Source organism: Panthera pardus, unplaced genomic scaffold (genome assembly GCF_024362965.1).
Source record: "Panthera pardus isolate Hobbes unplaced genomic scaffold, ASM2436296v1 HiC_scaffold_17, whole genome shotgun sequence".
Lineage (NCBI taxonomy): Eukaryota > Metazoa > Chordata > Mammalia > Carnivora > Felidae > Panthera > Panthera pardus.
In genome coordinates, this window is record NW_026526732.1 from 109896063 (window position 1) to 109915801 (window position 19739).

At 45.6% G+C, this 19739-nt stretch overlaps 4 protein-coding genes across 6 annotated transcripts in view; 2 read left to right on the forward strand and 2 right to left on the reverse strand.

The window, feature by feature from the left end:
• Nucleotides 1-19739, forward strand: part of LOC109252602 (histone H2B type 1-C/E/F/G/I) — a 110233-nt gene that overhangs the window by 26406 nt on the left and 64088 nt on the right. The window lies entirely within an intron of this gene.
• Nucleotides 6861-11755, reverse strand: LOC109252600 (histone H2B type 1-M). Of its 2 annotated transcripts, none has more exons than XM_019425185.2 (2): nucleotides 11366-11755; nucleotides 6861-7076 (listed from the first exon to the last, which is right to left on the reverse strand). In XM_019425185.2, exon 1 carries the CDS (start codon nucleotides 11753-11755, stop codon nucleotides 11375-11377), a length of 381 nt encoding a protein of 126 aa, XP_019280730.1. In that variant the 3' UTR covers nucleotides 6861-7076; nucleotides 11366-11374. The 2 variants fall into 2 exon arrangements, with proteins under 2 accessions (XP_019280730.1, XP_019280729.1); XM_019425184.2 differs by lacking the exon at nucleotides 6861-7076 and adding an exon at nucleotides 8236-8597.
• On the reverse strand, nucleotides 11680-13416 carry LOC109252575 (histone H1.4-like). The gene is made up of 2 exons (XM_019425159.2): nucleotides 12739-13416; nucleotides 11680-11790 (listed from the first exon to the last, which is right to left on the reverse strand). Exons 1-2 carry the CDS (start codon nucleotides 13377-13379, stop codon nucleotides 11784-11786), a joined length of 648 nt encoding a protein of 215 aa, XP_019280704.2. The 5' UTR covers nucleotides 13380-13416; the 3' UTR covers nucleotides 11680-11783.
• Nucleotides 16914-17935, forward strand: LOC109252616 (histone H4). Its single transcript, XM_019425201.2, has one exon. It carries the CDS (start codon nucleotides 16920-16922, stop codon nucleotides 17229-17231), a length of 312 nt encoding a protein of 103 aa, XP_019280746.2. The 5' UTR covers nucleotides 16914-16919; the 3' UTR covers nucleotides 17232-17935.

Below are 19739 nucleotides of genomic sequence, written 5' to 3' on the forward strand. Positions count from 1 at the left end.
TCACAATTGCTTCCTACTTAGTTTTCAAGAGGAATTGAGGTTTCTAAGCATTAATCATTTTCAAAAGTTTTTTTTGATGTTTATTTTTGAGAGAGAGAGACAGAGTGCGAGCAGAGAAAGAGGGAGACACCGGAACTGAAGCAGGCTCCAGGCTCTGAGCTGTCAGCACAGAGCATGATATGGGGCTCCAACCCATGAGCTGAGCCAAAGTCGGATGCTTAACTGACTGAGCCACCCAGGCGCCCCTAAGCAGTAATCATCGTAATAAATCATTTTAATAAATGTAATAAAGACGGCTAGAAATGACAGCTCTGTATGCAAGGAAAGTAAGATATGTGCTTTTGGTAAGAAGTATGAGTAATAAAAAGACATATTTGTTGAGACAAAAGAAAGCCTTAAAACAAGACTGGTTGGTTAAAGACAGTTATCGGAATGTTAAATAGAGAAAGTTGTAGGTTTATGGAGAAAGATTCTTTGGAAGGAAACTTTATATGTGGTCAGTACTGGCTAAGATTAGGACAAATTTAAATTAGTAAACAAGTTTCAGTATCAGATGCACTCTGGTGGGTGCAAAGTTTTTGTTTTCTCTTTGCTACAAGTACAAAATTTTCTTCAACTATTGCTCTGCTCTTCATAAGAAATTGTGAACAAATGTTTTCTTTACCTTTTAAGTTAACCGCCTAAAAAAAACAATGATTCTGTTTGCCAGGATAATTTCGCATATTTATCAGGTCTTTGATTACTTAAGAAAACCTAGTGTTAATATTAAAAAAAGCTAAATTTTACTCACAACTATGTAACCATCTGAATTTGTCTCTGGTATCTTTTACTGCTGTTACAATTCAATGGATAGTTACATATTAGTTGCAAATGGATAATTTCATAACGATTGTGATCCTTATGATTCAATCCATGATTGAATATTCACATCTTTTGTTATTATTATTTTTTGGACATATTTCCCAGAATCATATTCTAAAATGAAGTCTTTTGACCATAATCTGAGTGAAATTTTCTAGCGGGCCCCTGTAACATTTCAAGAAACAGTTTTGATGAGAAATTAAACTAATTAGGCTTATTTGGTATGTGAAATTACATGGGAGGCATTATGAAAGAAGAGATAAACCTTGTTAGTGGGTATTCATATAGATACATCATCTAAACTGATAGGAAACTTCTAGAAATCTGAGGTCTTGAAGTGTTCTATGTCACAAAAAATAACAAAGTTTCCTTGTCAATTGCTTTGCGATGAAACTCAAATCAGATCCTTAACCACGACCATTTTAAGTCTTTTATAAGATACAGCTATACTTGTACTCAGATGTCACTATAAAGTTTCCCTCAAATATACTTTATCTTTAGTCACACTCATGGAAAAAACTCTGTGGGTTTCTGGTAACCTTCAGACCATAAAATGGAACTATGTAAAAATTTCCAGGACTAGTGGAAAAACTGGATTCAAGCAAACAAGAATAACATGGGACCGAACGAATTGAGGAAGATAATTTTGCTGTATATGACTTTGTCTTTCAAATATTGCTGACTTTAAACAAATGTTTTGCTTTGTTTTCCAGATTAAGAAAACCTCTTCTCTTAGCTCACTGACTTCAGCAATTTGACAAAATATGCCTCTGTGAACAAATTGAAAGCTTTAGCTCTTGTCCCTATCTGAACCATCCAGAAAGTCTCAGTGAGAATTCTTATATTTTGATGGCAATATGTTTATTTATATAAGTTCAATAAGTACCTCTTCTCCTTATGACAAGACGTCATTGGGAACAATGGTCATACTACCGACTCTTTGACTAGATTGTCGTATTTGAGAGAGATGTGCAGAGACTCAGTTATGACCCATCAACTTTGAGGAACTAAGGCTGACTTTATGGAGCCAATAAAGCCAGGAAATATCACCCTGATACCTTGCTTACAGAATTCCAAGCTACCTTACTAGGTGAGTAGAGCAGGTTACTTTCTGGCAGGCACAGGAACCTCAGGATATCTGGGGGACCTCAAGAGGAGAGGAATTCACCCAGATGTACAGGTATCGCAGGCAAAGTCTGAGGGCAAGCATTTGGTTTGGCTTCTGGTCTTGAGAGGCTATTACCAATTTGATCTTGAGATTCCTTATGAAAAGTTCCAGCAAAGCAGGTTTTCAAGAGTCTATACCGTCAACCACACTTCTTGCTGCGCTTATGGAAATAATCGGGCCAAGATATCTTAAAACTAGACTTATTTTGCAAACAAAATACTGTTAATATGGCTATCTTTGGTAAAAATGAGGGTGAGTATACAGAGAAAATACGTTTCTTTCACACATCTTTGTAGATACTAGATTTTAATACTATATGTTATAAACTGCACTGGATCGTGATTTCTTCTGGCGTCCTCCAGCGCCTGGCCACAAGTCTCTAAGCTAACATTTTGATTTTTCTTTCGTCTTTCTGACTTTGAATTCTTTGAGAGCTGAAACTTCCCCTTTTCCCCAAAGCCCTGCAAACTAAGTATAAATGACTTGATGTGAAAAAATTGCCCTAATAGCTCATGCGTAGATAGTCTGTGTGCGGTTGCTCTATGGGCCCCTCAAAGGATCACCAGAGACCCCTGAACTACAATCTAGGAAGATCTATCGGATTGCCAGTCCTTGCCCTCGCTCTGTCTGAAGATGGTTTCAACTCTGCCATATAGAAGTCTTCTCAGCTGGTTATCCTGTGACTCAAAAACTGGGTTTACATTAGATCCAATCATCAACCATTGCTTTTCTTTTGTTTCCATAGAAATGCCTCTTGTTTAATACCTATTTGAACCATGGGCCTACCTTGGAGAATACACCTTGATCACTGCCTCCTGAAATGAGTTTGGCTATGGTCACGACTAAGAGACCAGATCAAGGAGATTAAACTACCGACCTTGAATAAATGAAACTCCCAAGAAGTTTCAGCTGGGGAAAGTGAAGGGGTTCAGGACGTGTACCTCCCACCCCACCCTCCCAGCTTATGCCATTTTGACACATTTTGAGTTCAAGACACTTGAGACCCAGCAGCTCAAGAAAACTTTTGTCCCTCCCTTAACCAAACAAAAGAATCTAAGTTGGGGGGGTCTTTCCTTGAATAAGGTTGATTCACAAAGGTAAATTTTATCCGAGCGATCCATTTGTAAAGCAGGGCAAACATGTAAGTACTAAACACGTGCTCTTCTGATTCCTCTGTGAATTGCCTTCCCTCCTCCTGAAGTCCCACACCCCTACCCCTTTCTCCTTAGTTCAGGACGACATACATACTTTATTTTGCCAGTCTTTGAAATTCCCATGTCTGTGTGAATTCTGTGTGTGTACTCCATTAATTTTGACTTTCAACTGTTAACCCGTCCCATACCAATTTGATTCTTAGTCCAGCTACAAGGACTTTGAAGTACAGAGGAATTCTTCCTCCCCAACATTAGAGTTCTGGAATATGTACAATATTTTATCTTTTTATGATGTTAATGATTTTTTTCCTAAACCAAGAAGCTGTGTGTAATTCAAAATGTGCATTAGAAAGTGCTCCTGAGTCTGAAAATAAATCATGTATGGATTTAAGAAGTCATAATAAAGGAAAATAAGAATGAAGGGAAATATGCCTGGAAACTGCTTATCAAGAGAAAACAAGTGTAGCAGTATTAATATTAACCAAATTTTAAAGCTCAAAGTATTGGTGGGGATAGAGAGGTACACACTACAAGCGATTTTAGTTCCAGTGTGGAAAACAAAATATTCTGGAAAGCCGTCCTGAAGCAAAAAAGCTAAGGAGTAGAGAAACAGCCAAAACACTCTAGCATATCATTGCCTAGATCACGAGAAGCCAAGGAAAACTCCCTAAATCCAAGGAAAACTCCCCAAATCTCCCAGAACAATAAACAGCTAGTAGACGAAGCCCTACTGATTCTGCACTGTGTCGATGTCAGCCTCTTGGGGATAAAAAGGACTCTAGACCCTTAAACTGAACTGGAGACACCTAGTAAGCGAGAGCCAGAGCGTTTGAGAAAGCTCAGGCTTGAGGGGGAAAAAAATCTAGCAAAGATTTCTAAGAGGAAACCTGTTTTGTCTCAGAGGTGGAGCTGTGGAGAAAGGTAGAGGAAATTTACAAGCAGGATTTCACCAAAAGCCTAGTCTATTTCAGTGAAAGGTTCCAGATTAAAGAACGGTGGGTTCGTTGCGCCCTCTAGTGCCTTGTGGAGGCAAACAAACCACCTCAGGAAGGAAACATCTGTAACCCCAATTCTGTAGGTCCACACAGATTACTTATTATCTATCTATGTATCACCAACTAACTATTCACCCACTATTTATTGAACACATATTACGTTCCAGGAACTCTCCCAGAAATTTGGGGTGTCTAAATAGAAACTCATAATAAATGTGACCTAATTGAGAAGGAAAACACAGTATGAGGAGTCACGCTTCCAAACAAAAGAGATCCCCTCCTCTCCCTCAGACAGAGAATTTCCGATATGGGAATTCAGAGACTGAAATATTTGCTGAAAGTCTGAAGAAATAAAAATGGAATAATACAGGCAAGAAGCAAGGGATATTCAAAACCAGGCCCATTTTTAAAAGTAATGAAATAGAACTTCGGGAGATGAGAAAGAGCTATAATTCATAAAGATAAAATAAAAATCCACTGATAAAATGTAAACTTCAGGGCCTTGATGTACCCGACGAAACAGCCACTATGTATGGCAGCAACGGCCAGATTCAAGGTTACTTCATGTCTACAGGTGTAGGGCAAGCTTTCGATATACTACTCTTTGAAATTCATATAAAAGGCAAGGAAAATGCTTATGCTTATAGAAGATTTGAACAACACGATAAACATAACTTCATCTGTGATTCCTGCGTTTAACGTATAGAGAATATCTGACTTATTTCAAGGTATTCATTTTAAAATTTCAAAATTTCAATCCTGGTTCCAGAAAAGTAACAATAGGTACCGAAAAAATAGGTACCAGTTTTATATATACTGCACTTAAAAAAATTTTTTCTTTAATGTTTATTTTTGAGGAGGGGGAGGGGCAGAGAGCGAGGGAGACAGAATCCTAAGCAGGTTCCAGGCTGCACGCTGTCAACGCAGAGCTGGACACTGGGCCAAAGTCCGACATTTAACCAACTGAGCCCCCAGGAGCCCCTATATTGCACTCTTTTATCCTCATCGACCTTTAGAGCAGTTAAAGAGTATTTTTTTTAAGATAGTAAAAATAAAAGCCTCTCACACGCTTGGAAACAAAGTAGTTCTAAATACATGGGTTAGTGTGCATATCGTAAAAGAAACTATGTAACATTCAAAAACTCAAAGGAAATGTCCTACAAATATGAGGACGGGAAATCGGAGTTGTGCAAGCCGGGCGTCCTGCGCCGCCACTGCGAGGGTGTCCTCGGCCACTGGGCAGCAGGGCCCGGCCAGCTCGGAAACCGTCGGAGAGGAGGCCGACCAGGGAAGCTGCTGCCCCGCGGCTCGGTCCGTGCACCGCTCGGTTCCGCGCTCTCATCTGCGGACGGCCCGCTGGATTGTTGCGAACGTCCAGCGGCCGCGCGGCGAGGCCGGGTCGCCACGGTTTGCGCCCCAGCAGGGGCGACACGGGAAGCAGCCTGGCGCCGGTGGCCGGAAGGGCCAAGAAGACGCGCGACCCCGCCCCCCACCCCCAGGAGCCGGAAGCACGTAACGTGGCGCAGGCGCAAAGTGAGGTTCGTTGGGCCCACCGGCTGCCGCGGAAACGGCCCAATAGGAGGACGGTGTGGACGGGCGTTGCAGGAAGTCCCACGGAAGGAGCCGGCGTGAGGGGGCGTGGCAAGAAGGGCCAATGAGAAACCAGCGTGTGGGGGCGTGACAGGACGGGCCAATGAGGAAGCCGGCGCGGGGGCCGTGGCTGTGACACTGGCCGGGGAGGCGGGGCCTGCCGGGCCACAGGGTCGCGAAGGTTGGAGGAGGGCGGCTGCCAATTTTTAGGACTTTTCGATTTCAGTTAAGACCTGAATGTGATCGGGTTTGTGTTGCTGTTTGCTATTCGTATTTCAAGGAAATCCCCTCTCCTAGTTGAAAGCACGGTTCTCCAGGTGTGATTCCCTGGACCAGCAGCATCAGCATCACCTGGGTAATATAGAGACGCAAATAACGGGATCCTGCTACAGATCTGGTGAATCAGAATCTGTGAGGTGGGGCCCCGCAATCTACGTTTTAAAAAATACTTCAGGTGATTTTGGTGCACGCGGACGTTTGAGACTGCTTCGAAGTATTGTGGTTCCCTTAATTCGGATGCCGGAGGTGCTGGGCGCCTGGCTGGCTCAGTCGGTTGACCATGGGACTGAGGCTCAGGTCATGATCTCATGGTTTGTGGGTTCGAGCCCCCTCAGGCTCTGTGCTGATAGCACAGAGCCTGGAGCCAGCCTGGGATTTTTTCTCCTGCTCTCTGCCCCTGCTCTGCTAGTGCTCCCTCTTGCTTGCTCTCTCTCGCTCTCTCAAAAATAACTAAACATTAAAAAAAATTTTTTTTTAATGTCAGCTGAGCTAAATCAAGCTACTTACCTCCAAGATCGTTACTAGAGCCAAAACAGTGCTGAGGCCTTACCCACTCAGACTTCGAAGCAGAAGATAAAGTGAAAAAATAAATGTGTGTCTAGAAAGGAGAGATCTCGGGGAATGATGTGGGTCAGCAAGGAATGCGGAATTCCATTTCTCCACGAATTTTATTGATCTTAACATCTCATTTACAGACTTTTTGCCCTCCTCATTTAGACTTCTCCAGCAAACATAGTCCATTATAAATAATGATTCCCTGTAGGCCTGTAACAGCAGTAAATTCTGTTTTCGTAATTAAAACAACAAGTGAAATGAAAATACTAAAGCACTTTATTTAGGCTCTTACACTGAGATAATGCTTTCGGAATCCATGTACACTAAACCAGGATGGGTTAGATCGGAGCAGGGTAGGCACACTAATCAATCATTCTCAGGCAAAACAGACGTTCATACTTGATAAATTCTATGAGCTCATCCACATTTTCAGTTCGTGTTTACATTCATTTCTTCTTTGCATTCATATTTCTCCTATAATTGAAGAAATAAAAAAGGGTTTGTTTGTTAGGTGCCATTTTGCCATCAGCACTGATATTTGATATCAGTGTGTATCTGATATCTGTATAAGGAATCTGTATAAGGAAGAGAGTTCTTTCACATGTGTTTGTATAATGCGCTATGAGGTATCTCTACTCCAATATTACCTTTAGTCATTTTCACATGAGCAGATAATGACTCAAACCATCCTTAATCAAGAGATATTCCTAAGCAACATGATCTTCGTTACAAATCCCCAAATATACTTCTTGTGGCGGGATTCAAGTCACTCAAAGATCATATTTTGTCTCTTAGTTTTTGACCTGCGAAAAGTTGGCTACTCTGATTGTCCTTTTAATTCAGCAACTGAGGAAAATATAGTTCTTGCTGACAATTGTTAAGTGTTAATAAATGTCCATAGTACTTTAAGACTTTTACAAGATTTACCTCACTGAATCCTTAGTAATACACTACTTGTTAGAACATTTTATTATTGTTATATAGTTGTGGAAAGTAAGACCCAAAAAGACTGAGTCGCTAAGTCTACTAAACATTTGCAACAATTCAGTTCATCCTCTATCCCTGCTGTTATATGTGTATTTTAAGCGGTTATGATTGCTGTAAATCCTAATTGAGAGCCTAATGTGTGTCTGGAAACAGCCTTAGGCATTGGGGAGTCAGCAGCAAAAAGGACTAACTCTGCCCAATGGAGCTTAGAGCCTGGAGAATGGGAAGAGGAAACCAACAATATGCAAATTCATGTCAGTTATGCTAAGGGTAATGAAGAAGAATGAACAGAGCAAGTTAAGAGCCGGATTGAAGGGCGCCATGTGCATTTGCTGGTTAGAGTGTCTCTCAAATGTTGTAACATTGTAATCATCCACTCACCCCCAAACCCAAGAAATGTGGGGCGTATGTCAGCACGTAAAATGTGCTATTCCCAGCTGAAGTGTCAAACACATAACAAGGTGTAACTCTTCATCTCCCTCTTTTCCCTCTCTGCTTTCTCCTACTATCTTCCTCTGTGCCTTCCCCTTGGTCTTCAGGCTCTGGTGCTCCCTTTCACAGTAGCCATTTGCTTCTTCCATTCTTTTTCTCTTTCTCAGTCCCTCTCACCTTCCTTCTTCTCCCTATTCCTAAAAAATAGCCACCATTTGGCTGTGATACTTTTATTGTTTTGTATTTATGAAATGCAGCTTAACGTTCACGGTTAAACTTTTAGACAAAATTCGAAAACGTTAGTCCTTCACTTTTCTACAATTCCTGTTCCCTTTCCACGGTAGCGAATTTCAGGGTTGTTGAAAGGAAAGGTCAGTCAAGTGCCGCTGTCCATGTAAAGCAAAGGGAGCGTTTTCTTCTATGTAGCGCTGTGTGCCCACGCCACCAAAATGAAGGTGAAGAACTCTGAACTTTCCCCAGCGTGATCTCCACCTCTCCTAAGTCTTCTTTGCTGCCGCCAGGGTGTGGAGGGCAGTGGGAGTATAAGTCAGGGAGGAGACTGCTGAAGTTGTTCATCTGAATAAAGTACAAAAACATTATCTTCAATTAGAAATCTCCTTATAACTTTTGGGTCCACAGTTGATCTAAATACCCCAAACCATTGACAGAACCATCAAAAAAGAAAATAGTTGGAGAATTCAAGTTATGGTCAATCATAGCCACCTAATCAAAACTGTAAACCTATAGTTTTTCTTACGACGATGTGTATGGTGAAGAACCAATTTTATCCAAAGAGAGATGTGGCCTTTGCCCTTTGCTGGGAGGGGATCTCTAGGCTCATGGAATGTCCTGCGTGATAAGATGATCTTTGTTTACCTAGAAGCCCTGGGCTGCACAGGATAGGGTAATGATGTCACTTATGTTGGGGGCTTTGGGTCATGTGGCATGTGGGCTACCTCCAGAGGGCCTGCTGACTAAAGTTCAGCCACGTGGACAGTCAACCATGTTCATATGACAAATCCCCTAGGTTGGCGATGTCTGTGTGTTGTGCCAATATTGTTGTGCGGCAGGGAGACATAAACCCTCCCCCGGCCTCCACTGGGAAAGGACCTACCAGAAGCTCTGAGTTGGGAAGCCTGTGCTCCATGTGCCTTTCACCTTGGCTTATGTGTAATCTGTATCCTTTTGATGTAATAAATAACCCCCAACCTTGGGTGTAACAACTTTTAGTGGATTCTGTGGTATAATTCTAGTGAATGATCAAATCCGAGGATGGTTTTGGAGACCCTTCAACTTTGCAGTTGGTGCCAGACGTGAGGGGAGTCTATTGGGAGTGTACCTGAACTTTGCACTATGTCTGTTAGTATTTCTAGATTCTGTTTCGTACTCAAATATTGAGATGAATATTTTACCTTAATTTAATGAACTTTGTAGTTCCCGTATGAGTATAAGTCTATTCCCCTGCCAGCAGAGTTCCAAAGAGTGATAAACACTTTTTTAGATTGTAATGAATTAAAAAAAAAAAAAAAAAAAAAAAAAGGAAGCAATTAGATGTAAGTTTTCTTGATCTTCTACAAATCTGAGGGCTCCAGATGGTCTGGGACAACGTCGTCTCTTTTTGTATTTCTAGTGCCCGTGCCAGTGTCTGTCCCAAAGACGTTCAATAACTATCTCTTGAATGAACTAATTTATTAGAAATACTGTGAACTATCGCCATGTAACAATTTAGTGGGGAATTTTGACATATGTCAAGGATCTTACTAGCATCTTAGTCCTTTGACATATTTCAAATTCTTTTTTTTTTCTTTTTAAAGAAATTAAAGTGAGCCACTTGAAATCTGTATCTGTTAATTTCCTTTTACTCTGTTTATTTCCCTGCTCTTATTCTCGGCCACAGTGTCTTGTTGAATAATGTGCTAATGTCCTGTAGAAAGCCTCTAGTTCCTTTTCTTCCAGGTGTCCTATGCGGGGATTTGTTGAGGCCCACAATGAAGCTCATTTCCCCAGAGAGGATTTGCATTTGCATTACCCAGGTGCTCAGGGGCACAAAGCCAGCTTGGGCTTAATCCCTAAATTAATTCTCATCCTGGGTGTTTGAATCCCTGTGATATTGATGCCAGAAACCAATGGATAGTAGTCCAGATTGGCGGTGGCAGAATCTACCTTGCTCAGCACCAAGGCTCAGGGCACCCTCTTCCTTGCCATCCTCCGTGGCGAGTGTGGGTCTGTGTGCATGTGTGTGTGTCTGTGTGTGTGCTCGTTTCTAGCTCACCTTCTACCCTGAGGATGTGACCCGGCAGGTGCGTCAGCGTCACCAGGAAAGATTTCTCATCAGGTTTCTTGGCGAATAATAAAGTCTACATTTTCCTCACTCCCCAGCAGCTGAAACCCTTCAGGCCAGCGAAACTTGTGCAAAAGAAACCGCTGCCTGCCCGAAAGGCTTTCCTTCCCTTCCAACCTCCACTCTGGCCTCACCTCAAGGGTACGCCAGGGAAGCGGCCAGGGTGCTGAGAAGGGGGCCTCGGTCCCGGGGGGACCCATCGCCTCATCACAGTCACACACCTGATGGGACTGAGTAGTGGGCCTCTGTCTCGTGGCCCAGAGGACTTTACAGCTGAATGCTTCCCAAAGACTGTAAGCGAAATAGGACTTCCTAGGACAGAGGCGACAGTAACTGACAGGACTGGAAGGCCTCTCAGAGCCCGGACACGTTTCCTTCCGGTCCCGCTGCGACTTTTGGATACAGTATAGACTCTGCCACCCTCCTCCCCCAGAGAGGCCCCCTCCCTGGCCGGCTGCTCAGAGCAAGCAGATATGGGAGCAGCTGCAAAGCAGGCCGACCAGAAAAGCCCACGTACATTTTCGGGGACGCTCCCACGGCCTTCGGCTGTTTTCAGTATCATCTCTATACATTAAAAAGGAAAAAGAAAAAAAACAAAGGTGAGGAGAACAAAGTTTTCAGAGCAGGCTCCTTTGTGCTCTGGGTAAGCTCCTTCCTTATCAAGTGCCTCATGATCAATCTGCAGCCCAGCCCAGGGAGTGGAGAGCTGTGTCCTCAAATGGGATTTTCACTTGACTACCTACTTTTGTGAAATTGAAGGGATAGTAGTTGTTTAGAACCATTTTCGTTCAACGTGAGCACGTAATTTACGGTAGGTATGGCTCCTGACACGGTTACTTGCAAACACTTTCTACGCACCTGTAACTGAAAATTGGTGGGAGTCGTAGCTAGACTTAAACGTATGACACCCGGAAACAGCTTTCCAAAAGAGATTACAGCTCATTTATCGAAAGCATGCGTGGCTCTGAAAAGAGCCTTTGGGGTTGGGGAAGAGGGCGCTTACTTGGCGAGTCTACTTGGAGCTGGTGTACTTGGTGACGGCCTTGGTGCCCTCGGACACGGCGTGCTTGGCCAGCTCCCCGGGCAGCAGCAGGCGCACGGCCGTCTGGATCTCCCGGGACGTGATGGTCGAGCGCTTGTTGTAATGCGCCAGGCGCGACGCCTCGCCCGCGATGCGCTCGAAGATGTCGTTCACGAACGAGTTCATGATGCCCATGGCCTTGGACGAGATGCCGGTGTCGGGGTGCACCTGCTTCAGCACCTTGTACACGTACACCGAGTAGCTCTCCTTGCGGCTGCGCTTGCGCTTCTTGCCGTCCTTCTTCTGCGCCTTGGTCACCGCCTTCTTGGAGCCCTTCTTCGGGGCGGGAGCGGACTTGGTGGGTTCAGGCATCGCGGCGATAAAACCTAAGACAATGTGGCTAAGACCTAAGGGAATAATCAGCCGCGGCAAGGTCACGTTTATTTATAGATGCGGTATTCTAATGAGGTTAGTAAGATCATTTGCGATTGGATTAATTTTCGCGTGTTGTCAGAAATGCGAATGTGAAAGATACTTGCAGGTCTAGCTTTTCATTGGCTGTTTCGTTACTTTTCTTTTACCCAATCAGAAGGTCTAGACTAGGCTCCCGGAAGCTAGTATAAGTGCGCCTTCAAGGACGTTAGCTGTTGTTTTTTTTTTTTTTAATCTAAAGTGAAACCTTCCCGGAGACATCCTAATTATGGGTGGGTGTGTGGGCACGGCTTCTCGCTGGCTAGTACAGCTTGCGTTGGGGTGGGTTTCGCATAATGGACACCTAGTGGCGTGTTGACGTCCTAGATGCTGGAGCTGGAAGGAACCTGGGTTTCTGCAGTATGCTTGGCTAGGGAACCCTTGGACTTTGCCTTAGTGTCTTGGTTTTCTACCAGGAGACGGTGCAGAAAAGCCGCGGTGGCTAAAGTATTTTCCTAACCTAAGAATGGCACTGGCTCGTCAAGTGCAAATTTCAAAGTGGGCAAATCGTACACAACACAACCAGGGTTCCCCAAACAGGGCTGGGTTAGCGTGCAGTTGAGTCATCCCCTCCCCCCCGCAATTACTCCTGCCTTCGCGTGGAGTGTGGGCCATTTCGAACCATCGGACGTTGGGGAGGGGGAATTAGTGCCAAAAATAGTCCCCAGACTTTCCAACCCCTACTAGTAATTCTCACCGCCCGCAGTGCACTTAGGCGTCGCTCTTGGGACCCGCGTCCCTTGCGTAGGGGCCGCCCCCCAGCTGCAGTGCTCTCTGCCCGCCACGCCCCCTGCGTCCGCACGGTGTCACAGCTCCTTTCCCGAGGCCGGTGGGTGGCTCTGAAAAGAGCCTTTACGACGTTCTCGACGAACCCATATGCTTACTTCTTCTTGGAGGCCTTCTTGGGCTTGGCAGCTTTGGGCTTGGCCGCCTTGGGCTTCGGGGCCTTGGCCTTGGCGGGGCTCTTAGCCGCCTTCTTGGGTTTGGCCGCTTTCACCTTCTTCGGGCTCTTGGCCACTTTCTTGGCCGCCGCCGCCGCCGCGGGCTTCTTCGCCTTCTTCGGGGTCTTCTTGGCGCTCTTCTTGGGGGTGCCGGCCCCCGCGGCCTTCTTGGCTTTCTTGGCCGCCCCGGCAGCCTTCTTGGGCTTGGCCGCGCCCGCCTTCTTGGCTTTGGGCTTGGCCTCCCCGGACGCCGCCTTCTTGTTGAGCTTGAACGAGCCCGAGGCGCCGGTGCCCTTGGTCTGCACCAGGGTGCCCTTGCTCACCAGGCTCTTGAGGCCCAGCTTGATGCGGCTGTTGTTCTTCTCCACGTCGTAGCCGGCGGCCGCCAGCGCCTTCTTGAGCGCGGCCAGCGACACGCCGCTGCGCTCCTTGGAGGCGGCCACGGCCTTGGTGATGAGCTCGGACACCGGCGGCCCAGACGCCTTGCGCTTGGCGGCGCCTGCGGACTTGCGGGCCTTCTTCTTCACGGGCGTCTTCTCGGCGGGGGCCGGCGCGGCGGGCGCGGCGGGCGCGGCCTCGGACATTCTGGGCTCGGCTGGCGGAAGGTACAGAAAACAATAATAATAATAAAGTCTCGGAGTTGAGCTGCCTGGCCCTGGAGTGTGTGTGTGTATATATACAAGCACGGCGCGGCGCGCTGATTGGTTCCCAGCTCAGCCTTGCCACTTGACCGCAACCTAGTCTCAGCTCTGTCCCGGAATTGTGTTTGTTACCCTTGAGGAAAGCAAAAAAAAGAAAATTTCCTGTGGAGGGATCACAGCGACTCTATTGTATAGCGACGCGGGACAGCTCGTGCTTTGAGATCTGCCTGTTTTCTTCTTCCAGGTTTTACCACGTCAGTCTCAGCCTTTTCCAAAAGCCCCTGACACTCTGAGAGATTCACAGGTCAGGGAGACAACTTCACGATTTTCGTTTAAAATAGAAGTCCTCCCGTCTGTGCTGTCAATAGCTTGCTCTCTCCTAACAGTCTGTACATTCTTGGCTTCTCGAACGTCCAACAACTGCTTAGTTCTCACTGAGATTGACCCGGAAAATCTGGTTCATATGAAGGGAACTAGCACAGGCTGTTTCCCCATTTCTCTGCAAGAGTGATAGTAAAGGATGGTTGTAATAAGAGCTTGTACTGACAAGGACAGTCACTACTTTGTCCAAAAAGCCTTCATCATTGCTTTTAGTGACAATTTGGAGGGTTAGTTACTTTGGGGGTTTCAAGCATTCCAGATTTGTTGAGGAAAATGGGAAATGTAGCAATGTATCGTCCTGTCATGGGTGTTGGGTCCGTGTTTCCCATAGATGATGACAGGAGATTCAGAAGAGGCATAATGGAGGGTTGAGCCCCTTTACTGGTGGAAAAAAAATTTTGTTTACATTGATTTTATTTGGGGGGATCAGCTACTAAAATGTTTACAACTTTTGGGTCAGAAATCTGCCATGTTTGAGGATGAGAAGTTTGGAAAGTAAGAGAATCAAAGAGCATACACACATACACACAGACATTCACACACAGATTTCCCTTGAGAAAGGAACAGTGTTTAAAAGCATGTTTTATATTCACGACTACATTTTTTATAGAAGGAAACACATTACAACATATGCTTGATGTTGAATAGGAAATCGATTTGTGGTGGAGAGTGATTTAATGGCTTTTTTCACTATGCAAATTCTCTCTTTGTCTTTAAGAAGTTATTATGTTTATTTTGAAATGTGTATCAGTCTCTGGTTCATTAAGATGGTGAAAGAAAGAAATGTTGAGAATACCCAGGGCAAACCCCAAGAGACGAGGGTTTCACCCTCCTTTTGGATCCCTTCAAAATCCAGAAATGACTGATTACTTCTTGCAGCACCAAAGGTTAAATATTAAGTTAAATAGTAAGTACTAACACGAATCAGATAGGTGCGATGCGATGAGGGATCAGCTCAGCATAAATCACTGTTGTGTGTATTTTGTGTATTTCATTTTATAGCGTTTATGTATTCCTAATCCTCTTAAAGTGGCTTGATTCATTATGCTCGATTTTGAAACTCACTTGAAGAATATTCATTGACAGCAGTGAGGATTATGAAGTGCGGAGAAGCTGAGCCATAAGAACGCTATGACAATGTGATACTAGTCAGTGCAGACAAGAAAGAGAAAGTCAGAATTGCAACCATGATCTGGGAAATAACAGAGGTGCATTACCAACAAAGGAAGGGCTGTCTCTTGGCCACCTAAATGTAGGGAGTCTCCAAGGTACTGCTCCATTCACCTTATGGGTTCATGAGTTACCTTTGTATGGATAACTTTGAAGTCTCTCCCTCAGGTCTGTCCTCTTGCCTAAATGTCAAACTTGTATTCTGGGTGCTTGCTGGCTATTTGCATTTGCACCTCCATATACCAGATACACTCTCTCTATAACCTCTTTGCTATTGATAAGTGGAGATTGTTGCCTGTTACCCTTATACAACCTCATCAGATTATTGTTAGTAACCTATGGTTTTCATTCCAACATTCACAGCATTTCCCAGTGCTCCTGTCTGCACATTTTCCAAACCCAGAGCCTTTCAAGGCTCTGAAGATCCCAATGAAGGCTCAGTTATCATTTCGTGTCATGGACTTCTTTGGATATGTGATTAAGTTTATGGGCCCCTTCCCAGCACAATGCTTTTAAGTGCTTAAGATAACATACCCAGGATGGACAAAGGAAAAGAGTTACATTAAAATACAACGTCAAATTGTCAACAACCAAAATTGTTGGAGTGTTCACATATGTGTTTTTTAATTAATACATTAAAGTACCAACGTTGCCCTCGTGACCAACAATTACCACAGTGTAGAAGGGGTGATATGCTTAAAAGATATTGGCAATACTGACGGCTGCACCTGCCAGTGAGAAGAATACATGGCGGGTCCTGCCCGTCACACTGTTTGCTGCCTGTGTGCCTCAGTGGAGACAATGCCAGGGTTGAGTTATAGCGCAAAGATGGAACTGTTGTTCTCTGCCAGTTCCTAGAAGTCCTGAAGCCTGCCATTGTAGCCGAGGCTAAGAGCCCCGCTCTGGAATTTGTCCCCGTGCACCAGGAAGTCAGAAAACAAGCTTCCATGAAGCAGGTGCTCCTCACAGAGCCTGGAGGAGAGGCCACAGCTACAAAGTCTCTAAGGGATTAATGGCAGGTCAAATGTGTAAGTGTTTATTATTTGAAGGAGTTGTCAAAAGAACGTTGTAGCAAACCAGGGTGCGCTCTTCGTTTAGGAGCTGCACCCACTTTAGAGGAGTGACTACTGAGGAGAGGAGCGGAGAGCATTCATAACAACATATAATAATGTCGAGTGAGTGCTTGCGTGCAGCCTCCAACACTTTCCATGCAGAGTCTCCTCGAAGTTTCACTGCTCTAGAACTTGGACTTTCTTACCTACTCGCAAAGAACAAGCCGAGCAGACACCGCCCAGGTCATAGGGAGAGCGTGGCAGCAGGCTGCCCCCAGAGCTTGGCTCCGCGTGTGCGACTGGGGGGAGGAGTGGGCTGGGATGCAGGGACAGTGCCAGCCAGAAGCTGTCCCTAAGGGACCAGACGGTCCGATCATAAACTGGAGACTCCCGGCAGGCAGCACAGGGTTCTCGACACTTGCCTCCAGCGAGGCTCGGTGAGGGACGCAGACATCCATCGATCGAGAAGACCAGAAGACACTTGGCAATAAAGACATGCTTAGCGTCAAAGCTGACCTCAAGCGTCTCGGGGACGACGGCGAGTATTCGGTGGGCATTTCCGGGTTGGTCTGGGAGACGTGAGGGGCAAGCGTGAGGCTTCGGTGTGGAAGGTGGAGGAGGCGTCGCCCGGAGTGCCGGCTGCCAGGCTGCGCGGAGCCGGGAGGGTTCCCGGAAGCCCCTCCGGGCCAGACTCCGGCTCGGGGGCCCCGCCCGGTCGGCGCCGCTCGCAGCCAAGGAGACACGAGCGATGGGCGGGCCCTGAGTGTGGTTACCGCCCCTGCTCTCGGGGTTTTCAAACAGGTCCGGCACTTTGCTATAAAAGGGCTGCTTGGCGCCGACGGGAGTGGTGTTTCCGTAGCGTTGCAGTGGTGTCGTGACGATGTCTGGCCGCGGCAAGGGCGGGAAGGGCCTGGGCAAGGGGGGCGCCAAGCGCCACCGCAAGGTGCTGCGCGACAACATCCAGGGCATCACCAAGCCCGCCATCCGGCGGCTGGCCCGGCGCGGCGGCGTGAAGCGCATCTCCGGCCTCATCTACGAGGAGACCCGCGGGGTGCTCAAGGTGTTCCTGGAGAACGTGATCCGGGACGCCGTCACCTACACGGAGCACGCCAAGCGCAAGACGGTCACGGCCATGGACGTGGTGTACGCGCTCAAGCGCCAGGGCCGCACCCTCTACGGCTTCGGGGGCTAAGTTTCATCGTTCACACTACTGAAAGTATGCGATTTTCACCCAAAGGCCCTTTTCAGGGCCACCTACCGCGCCCACCAAAAGCGCTGTCCACTTCGTGTTCCCCGTCTCCCGGTTGAGCCAGGTTAAGCAGTCGCTGCGTTTTGCGGTTTTGAAGTGAAGTTGATTTGACAACTAAAACACACTCTGGATTTCTGGTGCTCTCCGATAATGAACGCAGAGCCAGAACAGCAGCCTGTGCTAAGTTGTGGGCTTGAATATACGTCCCTGTCGTGTTTCAGAGGGATTCCCCGTCCAGCGTGGCTGGTTTCTTTGAGCCCACCAGAACCTTCTATTGTACTCCTGGTTAGTGTTCTACAGATTTGTTTCTGAACGTGCTTTGTTATCCCGAATAGTCTTAGGCTTGTTTACTAGTCCACTTAAATTTGTGTTAACAGATGGTTGAATTCCTGCTAGTGAGGTCATGTGCTTTTCGACCCCAAACCTTCGTGGTTCAGATCCCACCTTTGCGTCGGGAAATGGGTGCTCAACTAGCAGCTCGCAGATGGGTTACACCTTGTTCTCAGGGTCTGTAAACCTTGAGTCTCAGACTGTCAACACTGCCACCGTGTGTTAACAATGGGTCTGATTTTGTGAAGATTCTTGCGGGACCGTTGTGCTGTGTCAACTGGTCTATTTCCAATAAAATTTGTTTCCTGGAATACAAAGGCATAGCTGAATAGGTGGGTCTGTCACTTTAGGCGACATGTCCTGGCTTTTCTGGCACCAGACATGCCCTGGCTTTTCTGGCAGCTGAAGTTAGGTTGTGGCACAGGGGCCCAAGATGAGTCAGAAGTCACTCCCAGGTTTGGGCTTTAAAACTTTCTTCCCTCTTATCTGGTAAGAAGGAGTTGACCTTGTTTGATCTAGGAGAAACATCAGGTCCTTAGGGAATGGTAAAACAATGACTTGAAGGAAAAAGAGTCCTGGATTGATCAGGAAGAGGTGGATTAATCACAAGGATCTGTCCCGTGTGACGTGAAGAGCTGTCTTTAAGCTAATTTATTGTGGAGACTGTTACAGCCACTTAACATTTCAAACCAAATACGGTTTGGGTTTCTCAATTTCTGTAGCAGTGTGGACAGTCCTCCGTGGACCTGAACATGGTTTTAAGGGAAGCTGATTCCAAGTGGGGCCGTTTCGTTGGTATGTGTGCCACTGTGTTCCATTCTGGACAAAACACGAAATAAGGGCTTATTATGTGTTAGAAACGCGTGGACTGTGCAAACATGTTAGCCATTGTAATGTGGGATTTGAAAGTACTATCTTCCTTTGGTAGAGTTGATCTTCACAATAAGTGGACCTCAGACTCCTTTGAGAATCTGTTAGGGGGCTCAAGTCCCCTCCGAGGCTCATTCAGGGAAACCCCAGGGCTCCCTGGATTCTTGTCAACAACCTGGAGTCTAGGACTTCAGGATCTGGGATCTAGAGATGCAGAACTGAAGAGAGGAAAAGGCAGACATAATACAGAGAGCGCATATTGAACGATAATATCCCACTTTATTCACTACGGGCCGTAGGCGTATCTATTCTCGAGAAGTGAGTTTGGAAATGCAAGCTAGCCCCATCTGAGAAATTATGATTTTCAGAGGCCTGAAGTCCAAACTGGCTAAATCACACACGATTTGGGAGTAAATAAAAACAATGAGGATGGATTTTCAGCCCGGTTCAGGAAGAAGTCCATGAATCTTCTTAGTTAAGGCCCTTTGAACTTCCATCGCCAGTCTTGAAAAATATATTAACAAGGCGTAAGAATGAAGTCGTCTACGTCCTTGAGCAATTCATATATTAAGTTTACAAATTTCCATTATCCCTTAAGAAATAAAAAAAGAAACTGGACACCTGACTCTGTGTTTGTGTCGTCTTTGGTGAGCTCACTTACCCTCTCTGTGTCTGTTTCCTCCCTTATGATAGGGAGATAGCAGCAGTGTCTACCTTATAGGTTTGGGGTGAATAAAATTAAGCCTTTGGGGAGTATTTTGTCCAGTGCCTCGTACATGGTATCTGCTCCGTTTTGTCTTTTATTATGATTGCTATTACTATTATTGTTATTTCTCATGAAATGAGAGATGCCCAGAGAAAAAGAAGGTGACATTTAAACTGTGACACATACTCTTCAAGTTTTCAATTTGAACTTGGTATCTTTATGTTCTGTGGCAAATCTCGAACCACGTCTGTCATCTATAATGCAGGGAAAGCTTCGTATTTTGTTTTTCAGGCTTGAGTGCGAAAACCCCGGATAAATAATATGGTCACAGTGTGTGTGTGGGTTCCACAAACACGAGTTTACGTACATTCTTAAGAAGTTGCAAGTGTATTAACGAATGTTTTGTGGATACAACCATAAAAACTCAATTCCAGATAATTTTAAAAACAACCCCCCACCCCAATATACACACTAATATTAAGCAAAAAAACCAAGAGACTCTTGAAAGGGCATTTCCCTGATCAATGAAGAAATGGCTGGGTCCT

Excerpts from the sequence above, each read along its gene's own strand:
- LOC109252616 (XM_019425201.2), top strand. The coding sequence starts at position 16,920 with ATGTCTGGCCGCGGCAAGGGCGGGAAGGGCCTGGGCAAGGGGGGCGCC.
- LOC109252575 (XM_019425159.2), bottom strand. The coding sequence starts at position 13,379 with ATGTCCGAGGCCGCGCCCGCCGCGCCCGCCGCGCCGGCCCCCGCCGAG.
- LOC109252600 (XM_019425185.2), bottom strand. The coding sequence starts at position 11,755 with ATGCCTGAACCCACCAAGTCCGCTCCCGCCCCGAAGAAGGGCTCCAAG.